Source organism: Haemaphysalis longicornis, unplaced genomic scaffold, assembly GCF_048455015.1.
Source record: "Haemaphysalis longicornis isolate Haplotype H1 unplaced genomic scaffold, Haemaphysalis longicornis Haplotype H1 scaffold_154, whole genome shotgun sequence".
Taxonomy (NCBI): Eukaryota; Metazoa; Arthropoda; class Arachnida; order Ixodida; family Ixodidae; genus Haemaphysalis; species Haemaphysalis longicornis.
In genome coordinates, this window is record NW_027526261.1 from 179,214 (window position 1) to 198,088 (window position 18,875).

General features: G+C 46.3%; 1 protein-coding gene across 1 annotated transcript in view; it reads left to right on the forward strand.

Moving 5' to 3' along the window:
* The window catches only part of LOC144166001 (uncharacterized), a 159,428-nt gene that overhangs the window by 74,292 nt on the left and 66,261 nt on the right, over nucleotides 1-18,875 (forward strand). Inside the window, exons 2-3 of the mRNA XM_077695671.1 lie at nucleotides 7,757-7,949; nucleotides 17,454-17,549. Coding sequence (XP_077551797.1) covers nucleotides 7,757-7,949; nucleotides 17,454-17,549 — 289 coding nt within the window. The remainder of the gene's footprint in view (nucleotides 1-7,756; nucleotides 7,950-17,453; nucleotides 17,550-18,875) is intronic.

Sequence of the window (18,875 nt, forward strand, 5' to 3'; positions counted from 1 at the left end):
TACGAAAAAAAAAAAACACACTTAATCAGCGCGCAGACACCAAAAGCAGCGAGCGTTTGCACGCCAAGAGCTGGCCAATACGCCGCACGCGCGGCGGCTGGATGACCTTCGTGCGGCGGTGGCGCCTCTAGTGGCGCGCGCGGTCCCTATATAAAGCGAGCGCCGAAGTTTCGTGACCAGTAAAGCATTGAAGGACTCTGGTTATACTATGCACCGCTATCGAGGCAACGGCCGGAATCGTCCAATAGGAAGAGAGGCGGCGCTCGCGTAAACCAATGGGGTGACGGGTGCACTTGCGCACGGAGGTCTTCCACGCTCCCCTCTCGTTGGCTCTCCCAGCAGACTATTTCCTTCTGTGGCGTAGCGTGGACGCCTGCGAACGCGTTGCAGCTTCCGGAGAGAGCTGCACGGAACTGTGGAAAGGAAATGGCGAAAGACATCTCGATAATAAAGACCCACTCGAAACGAAACGACCGCAGGAGCACGGAACATCTTTCCCCGCCTCGTGAACCGCTTCTCACGAGTGCCGCAGAATAACGTCCGGGTCGTTTACTCAGCATGGCGCCATCGAAATCGAAGCGCGTTAAGAGCTTTTCGCGGACAGCAGCTACTTGTCACATAAGGGACTCCAGTTTATTCCACTACGTAATGGCTTGCCCCTCACTTACTCGCATTCCCGTGAAACAGAGAGGGCGTGCTTGGCTGATCTCCTTCTCTGCAATTTGTGACAGGGAGGATTTGCAACGTTCTTTCGGCCGCCATGCTTGGCGCACAATATTATGGATTGACGTGCAATATTATAGTACAATATTGACGTACAATATTAAGGAACGAACTCTAAACAAAGAATTTGAAGGAGGTGCATTAAAATCCCAAAAGTTTTCGTAAAGAGGGCAATGCACTTTCGAAATGTGCTTATTGCCGAGGCCATTTGCCTCTCTTAATGTTTAAAGTACATAGTAACGAAAAGCCCTTCCCACCCTGCAAGGGGCACGTCGGCGCATGGAAGCAGGGAGCTCACGCATGTCGTAACAGCAAAACTCTGGCAGGGCAGTACGTCGACCATGCACAGCGGTGCACATATCAAGAATCTGACCAAGAATCTTGTTCTGTAACAAGCGTCCTGTGCAATCACGCACCATGTTCGACGTGGTGATCGCGGAGGGAAACAGCACACAGTCTGCGTCTCCTGCCTCTGTCGAAAGGTGGCGATAATTGAATATCTTCCTAAGTATTCCCACGTTATGTCCTCCCGAATATCTGAGACGTAGGCAGTGTTCATGGCAGCTCAATAGGTATAGTCCCGTTCGCGGCATAAAAAGGTTGTGGGTTTAATCCTCGCCGACTGCACTCTTCCGTGTGTCATCTCAATCACCTTGCATTGCACAAAGTCACATTTAAAAATCTTGAAGATTAGACATCTTGGCATTACAGTTGAGAGATCAAGGCTTGTGTAACCCTTGATAATCCCCGCAGTATGAGGGGCGCCGGAATTCCTGTCACTTCCATTTAGCCCATTCGCAATTACTTCGCTCGTTGTACCCAGCCGACCAATGCCATCGAAAGAAAAACTTCTTTCAGACTGGCAGACAAGTGGGGCCCCTTCATTCTGTTTTTCTTATGTTCTCAATTTATTGTACTTGGAAGGAGGCTCTGCTGCATATGCATTTTTTTGTTTTCTTTGCTCAAACATTGCCAAAGCTAGAGTTCTGTTCTTTACACGTCCGCATTTGGTATTGCCGTGCAGTTTGCTTCGTGTCGATTTCGTTGCCCTTTTATGCACATTTCCTAGCCTTCGCTCGGCGTTACAACGATCCGCTTTCAGAAGGTCGGATAAGGAAATTGAAAATATATGCTCGTTTAAAGTTGGCACCGTACAAACACAAAAATAAAACAACAAAAATCCCACCGCCGAAAAATTCCTTCGTACGTGTCTTTTTCCTTTTCCCGAAATTTAGCGACGCTGTCCATACTTGTAGTAAAAAGCTCCATGTTGATTCCAGACCTTCTTTTTACGCAGTTTAAACAACGCCGACTTGATGAGGAGATGTGTGCGCGCGGCGACATTTTAATCATATCGACGGTAGCGTTCTGCTTTGTATTAAAGGGGGAACCAAGAAAGATGCCATTACACTGTGTTATTCTCGACCCTTTGAAGAGAAAGCTGGGCCAAAGAGAATGTTCACCCGTTTCTTTTTTCCTACGTAAGAGGCCTTGATTAATCTCGAATATTTTCGTAGCTCCAAAGAGAAATAAACCCCAACACACAAACGTGGAGGAAGTCCCGTTCTCGCGCGTGTCCTTCCTTTATGGCGCCGCCGAAAATTGCCAACCGCACCCGGAGCTTTAAACGCTGGGAGGAAAACCCCCGGAATGGCCTAGATCTTACTAAACCAGCTACACTGCCACACGCGAACGAGCAGCAAAAAAGGGCCGGTTTCTAGGCAGCAATAAATCTTTGGTCAGCTTAGAAGCGGCACAAAACAAGCGAAGAAGAGGCGGCAATCGATATATTTCACTGGGCGGAGTCATGTGCCGTACGGCCTGATTGCAGGGTCCGGGGCACAAGACCTGCTGCTGCTGCGAATCACGCCGCGCATATAAATCGCCGCAGCGTCATTTCTGTCCCGCAAAAGTTTCTCGGCCAACCTACCGGAAAAAGTTCGTTCACCACCGCCGTCCATGTATCGACTGCGTTGGGCAACTTTTTTGACGCCGTACTGCTTTCGCCGTCAAGTACGGCGAAAGCATAGGTGTTACGCGGTCATCATCATCATCATCATCATCATCATCATCATCATCATCATCATCATCATCATCATCATCATCATCATCATCATCATCATTATTATTATTATTATTATCATTATCATCATCATCACGAGCCTATCTACGCCCACTGCAGGGTGAAGGCCTCTCCCATTAATCTCCGGTTATCCCGGTCCTGTGCTAACTGCGATCAATTTATACCCGCAAACTTCTTGATCTCATTTGCCCATCTAACTTTCTGCCGACCCCTGCCACGCTTGCCTTCTCTAGGGATCCACTCTGTTACCCTTAATGGCCAGCCGTTAACTTGCCTTCGCATTACATGCCCTGGCCCGGTTCATTTCTTCTTCTTAATTTCTACTAATATATCATTAACACGCGTTTGTTCCCTGATCCACTCAGCTCTCTTCTTGTCCCTTAATGTTACGCCTATCATCTTCCGTTCCATTGCTCGCTGAGTCGTCCACAATTTAAGTTGAACCCTCTTCGTGAGCCTCCAACTTTCTGCCCCGTAGGTGAGTACCGGTAATATGCAGCTGGAATAAACTTTCTTCTTCAGCGACAATGGTAGGCTGCTATTTATTATCTGAGAATGCCTGCCGAATGCACTTCACCCTATTGTTATCCTAATAATTATCTCTGCCTCATGGTTGGTATCCGGGGTCCCAACTTGGCCTAAGTAGATATATTCGCTTACCACTTCCACTGCCTCGCCACCTATCTCAAACCGAGGTTTTCTCCCGAGGCTATTCAGCATTACTTTAGTTTTCTGCATATTATTTTCAGACCCACGGTTCTACTCTGCTTGTCCAGTGCAGTAAGCATGCTTTGCAATTCCTCCCCCGAGAGACTTAGCAAGACAACGTGATCAGCAAATCTGAGGTTACTGAGTTATTCTCCATTAACCCTTACTGCCACCTGTTCCCAATCCAATGTTCTGAATACTCCTTGTAAACATGCTGTGAATAACATTGGAGAGACTGTGTCTCCTTGTCTGACGCCCTTCTTGATAGGTACTTTACTCTTCTCCTTATGGAGGAGGATGGTAGCTGTGGACCCATTGTAGGTATCCTCCAGTATTCTTACATAATGCTCGTCTACAGCCTGGTACCGCAATGCCTGAATGACTGCTAGGGTTTCGACCGAGTCAAATGCTTTCTCATAATCTATGAAGGCTATATATAGGGATTCAGTATACTCCGCGCTCTTCTCTATACCCTGATCGATCGTGTGAATACGGTCGATTGTTGAATAGCACTTACCAAACCCTGCTTGTTCTTTAGGTTGACTAAAATCTAAGATGGCAGAGATTTATTATCTATTACCTTGGTAAGCACCTTGTAGACAACTGACAGTAAGCTGATCGGCTTGTAATTTTTCAAGTGCTTCATGCCACCTTTCTTATGGATTAAGATGATATGCGCGTTCTTCCAAGATTCTGGTACACTCTCGGTCATTAGGCATTGCGTGTACAGGTTTGCCAGTTTTACTAGTACAATTTGCCCGCCATCCTTCAAGAGGTCTGCTGTTATCTGATCTTCACCAGATACTTTGCCCCATTGTATTTTTTTCAAAGCCTTCCTTACTTCTTCTGTCGTTACTGGTGGGATGTCTATCTCCTCTGAATTACTTTCTCGTTCGGTATTATCCTGGATGTCCCTGCTACTGTACAGATCCCTATAGAACTACTAGGCTACTATGATTATTTTATCCCTATTGGTGATGACATTGCCTTGCTTGTATTTAAGTGCATACATCTGATTTTTCCCCACGCCAAGACACCTCTTCACTGCTTTCGGGCTACCTCCGTTCTTTACAGCATACTCGACCTTCTCCATATCTCAGCTCCGTATTTCAGCTGTCTTACGCGTATTAATTAACTTCGAAAGCTCCGCTAGTTCTATTCTGTCAGCTGGGGTGGAAAATGTCATGGTTTGCCGTTTCCTAATTAGATCTTTCGTCTCCTGGGAAAGCTTGCCAGTATCCTGTCTAGCAGTCGTGCCCCCGACTTCGATAGCAAACTCCTTGATAATCTGTGTAAGATTATCGCTCACTTCCTGTGTCGTAAACTCTGATTCCTCGGTAAGACCTGAATATCGGTTCTGCAGCGCGATCCTGAAATCTTCAACTTTACGTCTTAGTGTTAGCTAATTAATCGGCTTCTTTCGTACTAGCTTGTTACGATTCCTCCTCAAGTCTAGCGTAATTGGAGGTCTTGCCAAATGGTGGTCGCTACACCTCACCCTTCCGAGCACTTCCACATCCTGCACGACTCCAGGGGTATTGCCTAACATGAAGTCTATTTCATTTTTATGCTCCTCATTCGCCCATTCTATTTCATTTTATGTTTTACGTCCACTTTCGGCTCTCCCGTGTGCAGAAGAATCCTGGTTACGCGGTAGCCAGGATTAATTAGGACAACTCGAGAGACAGCGAAATAGTTACATTCTCATGCATGTCGCTCTTTCTAGGAAGCTGTTTTTAAATCATTAAAGCAAGTAATTTCAAATACCTGGACCCTGATTTTGACGACTGAACTCGTTTACTCAGTGAAGCTTCATTTGTGACGCCTGCCGTATTTTCCGCTTTAGAACTCGCATGTATGAAAGTAGTTGGGCAGCAGTAGGAAAGGCGACGGGGTTTGCGAAAGCCGGGTGTTAGGCCTAACTTCGCTCTGTGTAGTCTCAAGCGTCAACCAATAGCCCCAGTTTCACGTACAGGCTTGCTGATCATGTCTTAAGGCTCAACTCTAAGGTTACTAAATATCACGACCAAAAAGAGCGTTAGTTTTAACGTTACGCTGCGGAATCTAAGCGCATCAACCGGCACAGAACTGAAAACTACTCATTTTGAGACAAGGTAAGGACATACGTACAACCATTTTTACGCAGGAATTTATACTGCGCTAGCACGATATTTCGTGGTTGGCTGAGTTAAACAATGTAGAATTGTGTTACCTCGTATAAAACGTACGTCCGCCGCTGCTCTGTTACTCAAATGCTGTCATAGATGGCCTGGTTTGCATTTCAGGCGCAGAACAAACATGGAAAATTCCGCCGCATGCTATGCATTGGTTAAAGAACGCTCGGTAACCCGAACCGCTTCTGCTCCCATGCTCGCAAACTATTTTCGACCGTGATTACAGAGCTTATTCTCATGCTGTGGTCTTGTCTTTTTCGGAGAATGCCTTCCATCGATACCCTGGTGGGCACTTTATTATTCTTTTTTGGGAGCCACATTTCTCGTTTGTTTCTATTTTAAGTCACTGGACATGGCCAAACCCGTAATCTAATCATCCTCCTATCTTCCAGCGAAGCTGCTGTAAACATTCTTTTTACCCATATTTCGAAACTTCACCTCTGATCTCGGGTTCTGAAGAAATCCAAGCAGTATTCTGGCAAAAAAGAAAAACCAAGTCCGCCTGTATATTTTGGTTTTTAAAAACTACCTAACGTCGCATGGCGTTTATTTATCGATCTGTCTTTGCGTAGAAACTGGCCGCTTTTTGCCGTGACGATGTGGGAGAGGAACCGGAAGATTTTATTGGCTCATTGATTCAGTAATCAGTGCGGCGAAATACGTGCACAATAGAATCTTGGGCTCGCAGAGAAGCATAGCTTGCTTAGTCGCAGAAATGATAAGCAAATTGAACATTCCTATTTCCACGCAACAAAAAGACAATCCACTGGCCGTGTGCCCGCGCGTTGGCGTTCTTGACTGTTAGCTGTTGTTAACATTCTTATATATTGAGTTAGACAAATTATGCGGATCGTATATGTAATTATATTTCTGCGTTAAATATTTATTTCAGCAAGTAAGGTGAATGAATCACTGCTTTTGCACATTTTTTTTTTTAAATTACGAAGTTGCGAGCGTGCACAAAGCGATAATACTTAAGTGTCTTGGAAACATTCTTAAGCAGAAGAACGTTTGGGCGATCAAAAGAATGTTAATGAGGAATCGAGGAAACACGTATTCGGGGCAGGACGACGTAATTATTAAAAAAAGGACAGCGGCTGGGCGAATGGGGTTATGAACGGCGATATATTATACTGCGAGGGCCCTTTAAGGGCGTTATTCCTGCACTGTTTCATTAAAGCGTCGGGAGTTTTCTCGCAGTAATGACATCTTTTAGACGGAAACTGCCCCATTGGGGATTCCTTTCGGGACTCAAAAAATTCGTTTCTCCAAAAGGTTCATCATATTCTCTTACACCAAGTCAACGAAAAGGAATTGAATCTTAGTTCTTGACTTATGCATTCAACGCTTAGAAATGAGCTGAGCCTGCTTGAAAATCCGCTTACTGTTTTAAAGTTGCTATTCGAAAAGAAAAACTGTTCGCTGATTTTAAAGGACAACTGCACTCAAATTTCTCCTCGGCCTAATTTATTTCCAACTTTCGGTATGTATCAACGAACCAACTAGGACGTGACTGGCAGCCCTTTGAAATGCATTGTTAATTAGAAACATTTAAAAGACCTCTATCGCAGACAACCCTACACCTACTTGCGGATCGCGCGAACAGCCATGAAGCGTAAGCGACATTCCGGCTAGCCGGGTGCTTGCAGGTTTACTCCGACCGGCTGGGTGGCCACTCGCTCATCGGCTGCCATGTCAATTCGGCCTAGCCGTAACGGCCGCGCTGTTTTTATTTACTGTTTCAAAATTACCGATTTTTTCTGGTCATTTTCGCGTGCATCCGTGTACTTCAACTGTCATATTTTGTGTGCAGCAGTCTTATTAGGCAGACAATGCCACAACAACGTTTTCAAGAGGCCGCAATTGTTATTCTTCAAACTAGTACATCTCACTAAATCACCGCTAAATAAGTCAATCAAACAGCCTGCGTTCAGTTCCAATAAACTAAACGATGCGGAATATGTTAAATCGTGAATGCAAACCTCTCAGAGGCGAGACAGTAATGCAAAGCAGTTGCCTAGTAGCGACAATTGCACTAACGGCGCCCCCATTGCATCTTCCCTCGCAGCCATCGTCCTCAGCGAGCAGCAGCGTGGCGGGAGACGCCAAAGAAGAGCAGCGGAAACAGCACGAGGCCCTGCTGCACGCCACCGTCGCCCTGTACGCGACCAGCATGGGCGGAGGAGTCCAGCCTCGCGCACTCTACCGTGCGCTGTGCGCCGAGGGGGCCCGGACGCTCGTCCTGCTCAGGGACGCCCAGGGTGAGAGCCAAGCTCTGGCACGAAGTGCAGTCAGGGTTTATGCTCATTTGGGTAGTGGGGTTCAGTTAAAGCTTCTTTATCGGTTTTACTAAGGCTAAATCTGACCCTGGTGCCGCTGAAAGTAACGGTAGAAGTCTGGTACACTGTAAACGCAAACTAGCCGGAAATGGAGTTTAAATCAAGTAATGTGCCCTGAAAAGTACCTATAGCAAAAAATGTACTCCCTAGGCATGATCTAAAGAAGTGGACGAACCTCCATGGTAGTACCGTTGCCCATCCGGGTAGCAAAAGGGAGGATTTAGAACGACTTAACACCATTTGTGAGATGGCGTTCCGTTCCTTGTATACTACCAGGTCCACAATAAACGCCCTATCTGAGGTAATCATCTCAAGCGGGCGGTCGCCATGTTAGTCTTCTGTTGTCTCCGTGCACCTGCACTTCAACCGTGGCCTAATGCTAATTAAAACGACTAAGCAGGACGCGACGGTTGCACGCAGCTACAAAACCAATACCGTACGTATACCCGTATAGATGCTTCAACCAGCGCGATCACAGGCAGAGAGCGCGGCCGTGTTGTCTCAATCTGTTTATTTTGGCGATAGGTGTTGTCAAACTCTGCTGCTAACGAAGATGCAGTTCTCGCCGTTGCAAACAATTGCAATGTTCATCTGCTTCGCTTGCTTGCGCATACATAGACGATTTAAATTCTCGTGCCAGCGCGCCAACGCACCCGACTGCAGCGACTCAACTTGCCCTGGCGGCACGACTGGCTGCCCGGATGTAAACAACTATCAACGCAGCGCGGCCGGTGACTCGGCGCGGCCGGAGCTTCAAGCCTCGCCTTGGGCCGTCGTTTTTTCTTATTTGTGAAGGACTAGTAGTGCCATTTGGTGGAAAGATTTTCATGTGCCCCTGTCACACGAGAAACGGCCGCAAACAGCATTTGGATACGGCGACAGGTGTGGACAGCTCGCTGGTAAGTGGTCTTTCATCAGTCGATGCGTTTTTCAAACGTTTGGATAGGGTTAACAGCGAAGTACCCGGGTACCCGTGCCGCTCACAGCTCGTACACTAACGGGCGAAGAAAAAAGCGCACACTCGTATTATTTTACTTGTTTGTGGGTTTTGGGGTATGCTTTCGCATTCTTTTGTAGGCCGGTTTGTAACAGGGCATTCGAGATAAAATCGTTTGTCGCGCGCGGCGTCGTTTCAAAGCAACGTGACGGTTACTTCGTGCTGGCGAAAATCAGCGCAGTCAGACGGAAGCGGGAAGGAAGGTAGAGAGATCGGGAAAGAGGGCGCTAATATATAAAAGAAAGCGTAATGCAAGACGAGAAATATAACACAACCCGCCTGCATTTCTCCGAACTTCAGGACAGAGCCGCACACGGGTACGTTGTCACAAACTCGAGCGTACGACGTCTAAATGTACCGTATATTTTTTTTTCCATTTTTCAACGTGACCTGAGCCACTTATCTTCTCATTGCCGCGCATACAGACCTGATTGTGTCCCTGTGTTTGAGCGCACAGCCATCCTTTTGCGACATAAGAACCAGCGAACGCGAGAAATTGTAGAAGCCAGCCACATCAGAAAAGCTGGTTCCGAATGTATCAGTCATCCCTCTATCGCCCTGCTTAATCGAGAAGTCGCATATTTAGACGCACATTGAGCGCTATTTCGGTGCTTCTTCTGGGAATGCGTGTTGGGGGTGGGAGGGGGGTCTTAATCCATGTATGATGCGGTTATCTTTTCTGATTTTTCGCCTTTCCTGCGCCTCAAAGTTCGTTTTGTGGTTTTGTTGTTACTGTTTTTTAGTATTTTCGGCTGAGTGCGCCGAGAACTATGACGCATTGGGGGCGCGGCAATTGGGCGCTTGGGCATATAAAGCTTTGAATTGTGCAATAATAAACTAGTTGCGAGTGTGCGCTTGTGCCGTCTTCATGTGTTCTTGTCCTCGTTAATTTGCGCGCAGTTTATTTTTCGCAATGCATAATTACCAACTCGCCCAACTCGCAACCCTTTTACAGATCCTATACTCCGTAAAAATGAGTTGCCTGTCCTTTTAGGTACGGCAAAATCTCGCGCAGCGCATCATTCTGCCAGGGGGCCATATCCTAATGTCAGTGCACACACTATGAAAGCAGCTTGCACTTAATGCGTCACATTGTCTGCTGATAAGCATTTTAGATTCGCCCCTCTCATCATCATTCACTTCGTGGAGATGGCGGGATTTTCTTTCATAGCTTGTTGTCACTGCAGTAATTAATAGCAGAATCAGTCCTACAAATCGCAGAAACGGTTCGTTTCACGTTGAAAATACTCACAGTAACACACTTTGCACCACACGGAGGAAAACTCGGTTGCAGTGATGAGGCATAAGGGTAACTGGTTGTTAAAGGGTCATTGAAGACAACCAGCAAGTTGATTTCAAACGGAAGTCGGACCTCCGCATAGCCATTTCAGCATTGATTTAGTGCCAAGATGCCTTAAGTGCTGAGAAATCGCTGTTCAACTGCTCATCAAACGTGACGCAAACACGACTGCAGTCGCTGTTTGCATCAGGATAAACCGGGAGCAAGTGAAGCAGCGGTGATTAATAGCAGTATACAAGCAACTGAATACAACATTACCACGTACCAAGCAGTTTGGTCAGTTCCGGTCAAATCGCTCATGCTTCCCCAAACTCCCCTGTCATTTGCCGTTCGAGACCACTAAGCAAAATGTTTCTCCATTGGACCTGTGATCAGTATTTACGCTTCACTGAAGAAAAACATTGGCCTTTTGAGGCCCCGCAAGTTTTGGCGTCGAACGATTTTCTCATGCGTAGCTCGCATGCTCCCTTGGAAAGCGGTACTGCCACCCCAAGTATGGACGAGTAGCACCATCCAGCGGCAGCCAAGAAAGAAGTTGTGCGCGTCAGGCCACTTAAGCCCTTCCGGTGAAAACGTGTTTTTGCTAGTTTCAACCTTATTTTAAAAAAATTGCCAGGTGTAAGAGGGGTATAATAGTGTTCTTTGTGAGCTAATCTATCAACCTAGAGAGACTTGCATTTTAACTTCACTGTCATTTAAGGTTGTGCTCGAGTATATTGTGCGGAAGTAATATCTTTTTTTGTTGCTGCAAAAGCCACGATGGTTAATGTACTGGCACTTGGTTTTATGAAGCCTTTGCATTCCTAATTTAAGTACTGAATCTTCGCAGGGAACCTGGCATAACAATTTTATTACTGTACCGAATTATTAAGTTCATTTAACCATAGTGTCTGTTTTGAATTTTACATGTGGGTCGTTTTTTTTTCTTTTTTGCTTTTTCAGGTAGATGTTCTTTGACTCCCTGCCTGCATTCCGCGAACGGGGAAATTAGCCTCCGCATCGATGGCCAGAGTGTCTTGACTGCATCATCTTTACTGGGAGGACTGTGTAGTCTGTTTGCATCGTTGTGGGTTTTCAACATTCAATATCCCAAGAAGGCACACAGAGCTCTAACGTTTGTGGAACATGCCTTTTTGGACCTTGCCAGCACCAAACCACGTGTGAAAGATTTAGAACTAATTAACTTTTATCGCATCAATATCCCTCACCAATCTTTTATTTGTTTTCAATCCTGTAATCATTGGATAGTAGTTTAAAGAATTTCGTATTATGTTTCTGACGTTTTCTTTTTTTTTACTAAACAGGGGATATTTGATGGGCCCTTCAGTATGCTGATAATACAGCTATCTTTTAGTGAAGCACTAATATTAACCAACTAATATAACTTGAAACAATTATCTAAATAATGTTGGCAACTGGTGCCAAATGAATCAACTCAAAATTATCGGAAAAACACGAATTACATGGCTTTTTCTTCTCACTCTGAAGAAGCTGTCGCGATACCACCCATTCTGTTCTATATCCTTGCAATTAACCCCTCAGACTGGGTCACTTTTCTTGGCGCATTTGTGTCTTTATCAAAACGCACTGGTATTTTCCGCAGCATATTTCTCGTTCTTTATATTACTCATTTATCCATAGCCATCTCATTGCTGTCTGTCTCCTACATCATTTATCTCTTGTGCCTTTACCATCTACAAAATGCTCGTTACCTTTCAATATCAAATCGTTACACAGCTCTCGCTCATTTCACCACCAATTGAAAAAATTTTTTGTTGTAAACCACTGCAACCATTTTTTTTCACTTTGTGTACTGAGTACTGATGCGTACTGATAAGTACTCACGCGTTCTCAATCCTCTAGTATTATATAATGATGTCACTTACCATGCCGTTGTGTTTGTGCCTATATGTGTTTCGCGTATTTCCAGTTCTTGTAGTAATATTGTTTCTACAGTTTGTTCAACTAGCACACAGATCGCTCATTTCACCCAGGTGGTCAAAATTAATCTGGAGCCCTCCACTACGGCGCGCCTCATCGCCTGCGTTGCGTCGGCGCGTTAAACCCCACAATCAATCAATCAATCAATCAATCAATCGCTCATTTCACCACCAACTGAAATTTTTTTGTTGTAAACCACTGCAACCATTTTTTTCACTTTCTGTACTGAGTGCTGACGCGTTCTGATAAGTACTGACGCGTTCCCGACCCGCTATTATTATATAATGATTTCACTTACCATGTGGTTGTGTTTGCGCCTATCTTTGTTTTTCGCGTATTTCCAGTTCTTGTACTAATATTAATTCTACGGTTTGTTCAACTAGCATTCTATTGCTGTCTTCCATTCCTAACTGGCGTGTTTTTAGCAATTTACCATTTTTGCTTTCTTATAGGAGGTCGCCCAAAGTTTTTATTTCGGAGCCTCCTTGTGTACACCATGTACCATGTAAACTTGTATGCGAAAGTTCGTTTGAAATAAACCTGAAACCGAGAAAAAGCGTGTGAAATCAGTACTCCCGCAGGGAACTAGAAACTCTCCCTTGTGGGTTTGAAGAAACTCCTTTCAGAAGGCCTACAAAACCGCCCCAACTTTGCAAAACTCCATTCAAAAGAAATATATGCTTCCCTTGAACCTCCTAAAAACTCCCCTCGCGAGGCCTACAAAACGTAAAACTCCATGCAAAAGAAGTAAATGATTCCCTTGAACCTCCTCAAAACGCCCCTAAAATAACATAAGTACTTCCCAAGGGAGCCATAATAGGCTCCTATTCAACCGCCTAAAAAGTCCATAAACATCACTTAAAAACGCCTTGACGAAGTAAAGAATACTCCATTTTGAGCTCCTTAAATTCTCCTTAACATTTCTTAACACTCCCTAACTACCTCCTTTCTATCACCTAAAAACACCCTGTTTTGAGGAGGTAAACAAAACCTCCCTGTTCCATGTAGTAAAAAAACTCCTACAAGGAGGATCACTAGAGGACAGGCGAAAAAGAACCTCTAGGGAGTATATGGGTGGAAAAAAAGTTTAGAGTGTACAAAAGTGTCGCGTGACCCAGTGAAGACCAGAAGCATATTAAATGATGCCAGTTGTGCAGGAGAGACGCATAAATATTATCAGTGACACATAATCGTAAACAGACACAGGGACGAGAAAGGGAAACGAGACCAGCGCTTGTCTCTTTCTCGTCCCTGTGTCAGTGTGTGCTTGTTTCACTCATGGATGTTCACCAACTAGCTCGTCTACATTTTGCTTCAAAGTTTACTGATGTAATTAATGGTACAGCTTGGATATACTTGGATAAAGCTGTCACTTCGTAAGACAATAACCATTCAAAAAGGCACACTATTCTCCTTACGTGCTTTGAGGAAGATCCCCTGGCGATACTTATTCACGCCCACCCTCGATAAGGTGTGTGATGGTATTAGTGGGTAGTCTTCAGAATTGGCGTTGCAAAAACGAGACAGGTGCTTGAGAAGTACATAGAAAACAGAGACGAAAATTCATTTAGACGAGACGCCTAATGAGACTGACGTTGCAGTTGCAAGCAGAATGCGATAATAAAGCCTATCCTAAATACACAAAGTTCTCCGAGGACGTAAAAGAAATAATAGTTCCCAGTCCGTTTTAATCACACAACTGGGATGGAATAAACGTCTCTCGTGGTCTGATGCAGTTGATGCTGATACAGTCCCAATTTTTGGCCGTTTTTGGTATAGCTCGGCACAGGGAACACCACGTCACACAGTCGATACCGGCGATTTATCCCATGGTCGATGAGCGGCTATTAGACAAGGCTGCCACTGCAACGTGGCTGGGTATGCGGGCATCCTGATGACGGCCTCGGGAGGCCACGGCTACTGCATCATTGCAGGCAGCCTTCCGAGCCATGCTCGTTCGAATACACCCCGCTTCACCACCAACCACCTTCCTATCTTCTGCTTCTTCTCCCGTCCCTCTTATGCTTCCAGTTATTCTGCCGGCTATTGTTCCGCTTCCCCTGTGGCGGGATCTTGCGTGGCACATATACACAAAAAGCAATTGTCCACGTTCGGCCATCTCATCTCTATACTAACCTTCATCGCCCGTCGAACCTTGTCTGACGCACACACCACCGCAGTCTTATACCTCATCACAATACTCCGCATTTAAGATAATTGTTGGGGACACACAGCACACTTTAAAAAAGACTCACACGATGAGGACATGTCACGGGCACACACAAACGAACTGTTCCGAACACTTGTAGAATAATTGTCGAAAGTCAATGTTCTTTAGGTAGAGTTTTACTAATGAAGTGCTGACTTCCGTTCGCTCAAAAAAGGGTAAGACGTCGCCTGTAGTTTAAAAACGTCCAGGATGAACCTTGTTTTAGATGCGACTGCATCTCATTCACTCGCCTTGTCCCTCCATACGGCGTTGTTGTTGTCCGTCCACACCCCTCCCCAATTCTCCTCGCCGCGCGGGCTGCGCTCTCCACCGCTCCCCCCCTCTCCTCTCCGATAGCGAACACTCCCTCGCGAAGGTCATTGGATTGGATTCGATTGGCTTCGCTTGGCTTGGCTTGGATTGGATTTGGATTGGATTTGATTAAAGTGGATTGTGTTGGATTGTGTTGCGTCATAGCCGCGCCACGTTACGTCATAGCCGCGGCAGGGGGTTCACGGCACGTTTCACGCGATGGGAGAATCAACCTAACGGAAACAACAACGGAACCCCCTATGCGTCTCATCTACACAAGGTTTCCCGCGAGGGGAGGTGGGAGTAATTTTTTTTCTGTATTTTCAGTTAGGCAACCACTGATAGTTCTTGTTGAACATCCGATACACCGACATGTCCTTATCCATTTTTATGCGCCATTTTGGCTTGACTAATTTTATACACCTGACTTTGCGCGCATTATTTCTGCATTTGCCGATTAACGCTGAAGAAGCGGATCCATCATTCCTTTTCTGTCTGTTATGTTTACCCGCTGTAGACTGCCTTCTTTGCGTACGGAGATGGACCAAGTGCAGTTTTCGTGCTATTTCATCTTGCAGTAAGAAGATCGAAGCCAAGGCGAACAATAATTTGCGCTTCAGCCGGACGAATTTGTGGTAGCAAATATTTCTTTCCCAAACATTCGGCTTTTACGAGTAATTCTCGCGCCTTCATTTTGCGCTTTCGCGAATAAAGAAGAGATCGCCACCTTGTTGGTGCATATATATAAGCTGTGTCTTCACAGCCAATCTCCGAATGGGTACAGGCGACATTGCATGAAATGTCCTGCAAATGCAGCTGTGGGCGTTGTGGCTTGCTTGCACTGAGTCGCTTATAGATACCGGAGAGGCGTGTTGGCATCCCATTTCTGTGCTGAACTTTTTTCAGAAAAGTATTTTCTGTTTAAAAAACTCCCCTTACTATCAGAATTATCAACATACACTTTTCAAGTACTTGTACTGGGAACTTGTTGCTGGGGCGCAGATCCGTTATTAGAAATGAATGATTGTGTTCTATGAGTTCCATTTTCTATAAAAGCAAGCTCATGAGCGACACATGTTGTATCCTCCACTGCAGCGGCTTTACTCGAAACAACAGCACTCTCCACAGTGTACCAAAGCACCAGCGGATCCACTGGGACTTTTTTCTGCTGAACCATGTTCCACTTTTCTTACGCGATATCCCATTACCTTTGAGTACGCTTGTACTCTTGTCAGATGGAGCATGAGCGAACCACTGCCTTCAGATCCCTTTTCACTTTCCTAACGTTCTTCCAAGCCTCGCAGTTCTGGACATGGCACGTTTCTTGCTCTGTTTCCTTGGTTGATGCAAACAGAAAATCCGACAATTGCTTTCGGAGTTGGACCTCCTCCTATTCTAATTCTTCCACACCGTTCGCGTTCAAGGCATGCGCGTAGTTCATCGCCTGTGAAGCCTAGTTTGATGTCAGTAGCAACAAGATTTTCAACCTCCGTGACGCAGCTCATCCTAGCTGAACAGTCCTAGCTTACTTCCGACTGCAATCAACCGTCATGTCAATCAGTCAATATGAATCAATCTCCAGTCTCAAATCTACTACGTTTATCGTGAATTCTAGCTTTTTCCCTCATCTAGATGGTGGTCCCGACGTGGACGCCAATTGGGATAGTATTAGCGGCTAGTCTTCGAAATTCGCGTCAAAATTGAGACATGCGCTTGAGAGGTACGTAGGCGTAGATGACGGAGACGAGACGACTAATAAGCCTGACGTTGCAGTTACAAACAGATTGCGATACTAAAGTGTATTCTAAAGACACAAAGTTCTGCGAATGCGTAAAAGAAATACCAGTTCTCAGTTAGCTTAAACACAAACCCGAGATATAATAAACACCTCACGTAGTGTGCTGCAGTAGATGCTGATAGAGTCCAGGTTGTCGGCGGCTTCTGGTAGCTCGGCTTAGGGAACACCACCACCCAATGGATGCCGGTGATGTAATGCACGGTCGGCGATAGGCTAGTAAGCAAGGCTGCTACTGCCGCCTGGCTGGGTCTCCGGGCGTCCTGACGATGGCCTCGCGAGACCACGGGTGCAGGCAGCTTTCCGAGCCATGCTCCTTCGTTGATGATGATAATAATATCCACCCCGCTTTATCATCAACCACTTTCCTCTATTCTTCTTCTTCTTTTCCCATCAGTTTTATGCTTCCAGCTATTCTGCCGGCTATTCGGCCGGTTCCCGTGTGGCGAGATCTTGCGTGGCACATGTCCACAAAAAGCTATTGTCCACGTTCGGCCATCTCATCTTCATCTTAAACTTCCTCGCCGTCGAAGCCTTTCCTGACACCCACGCCACCGCTCTCTTCTACCTCATCACAAGGATGTTTCCGGTTTCGCAGAGTATTGTGACGAGTACCATTTTTATACGGCACCACCTGTCAAACCGTAGCCACGCTAATTCACCGTCTCCCTCATTTACGGTCTCAGTGTTATATCAAGGTCCGCTCGCACCTACCCACCATAAACAAGCTTAACCTATTCCAATTATACTCAATTGCCCACCTTAATTAATGTTATTTCACCTTAATTTTCCTCTCCAATGATATCATTAACCGTTATAAAATCACGAATCACCTTCGTGATCTTCGTTTCTCCTGTGCTCCCGTGGTGCAGAGATCCTGCAAGAGTGGGAATCGAGCAGCCGCTCCCACGCCACCAACACCAGCCCCGACATCTCACCCGAGGCCCACGACCTGCTGCTCTCAAAAGGTGAGCCTGCTGCCCAGAGGCAACATCCGGGCTCATTCATTACGGTTGCCGTAAATGGCCCGCTGAGTAAACATGCCGGTGTTTGTAGCAGCAAAACGGCCCTCAAATTCAAATGGCCTTTACGCACCATGTAACGTCATAGCGCTCGCCCTATAAATAAAGCCCAAAGAAAAAGGGGCACCAGCCTTTTGGGGGGGGGGGGAGGGGGGGGGGGGGCGCCTGCGCATGCGCAAAGCGCCGTGAGAAACCGAGAGTGCGGCGGTGGCGTGGAGGTTGCACTTCCTATAAAACCTGTCGATTCTTAGTAAGTGTACTAAAGAAGAAACTGACCCCGGGAATCCATGTCGTCGTATGAGGTTATGTGAAGACCTGCTTCTGGCTTGGGCTTGGCATGGAAATTGGATTCTTAAAAGCTTTTGGGGATTCATCACTGTACCTTTACACGTCTACGAGCTACGAGGTAGCCAAAATCCACCTTGTTCTTTGGTAACCGTGGGCCGTGGCAACTGCGTGTTCGGTGAAAGAGCAGGCAGCGCGTGATCCTAACTAACGTTGGTCATGCCGGAGTAGAAGGAACACATGACTGGACGGCAGATATGTCGCCGCGATAGTTGTAGCTCACACACAAAAAAAGTAACCAAACGTACTTCGACGAAGACAAGATACGACTGGTACGGGCGCCTGTATCCGTCCTATTTGGCCTTCGTCCGCGACTGTTTAGCGCTACGTTTTCTTTTTTCTTGAAGTGTGAGCCAAGTGGCTCACCAACAAGTTTTCTAAAACTGTATGGCGCTGTCCGTGCACCGGTGCACCACAAAGGCGACGTTTTAAGTGCGAATGCACTTTATAAGCGACCCTGAATTCCGGCGACCGCCGTCCGTCCACATAGCAACAGCTGCGGGTGCACGCGCTCCTCGTCTTCCTTGGCAACGGGGGGAGATGGGCGCGCGCTGCCTGGCCGCTGACAAGGCACATACCCACGTGGGGGATTGGCCAGGAATCTCCTCGTCTTCCTTGGCAACGGGGGGAGATGGGCGCGCGCTGCCTGGCCGCTGACATGGCACATACCCACGTGGGGGATTGGCCAGGAATCGGGCGTGAGAAGGGCTAATGCACCCGCTTAAAGGAGTACTGACACGAAATTTCAAAGCTGAGATCCGCTCTAGCAATCAAGTACAACGACAACACAAATAGGTGGCTGTGCATGGCACATACCCACGGGGGGGATTGGCCAGAATCGGGCGTGAGAAGGGCTAATGCACCCGCTTAAAGGGGGCCTGAGATGGATTTCAAAGTGTTTTTGTTTGTGCCAGAAATCTACTCTAT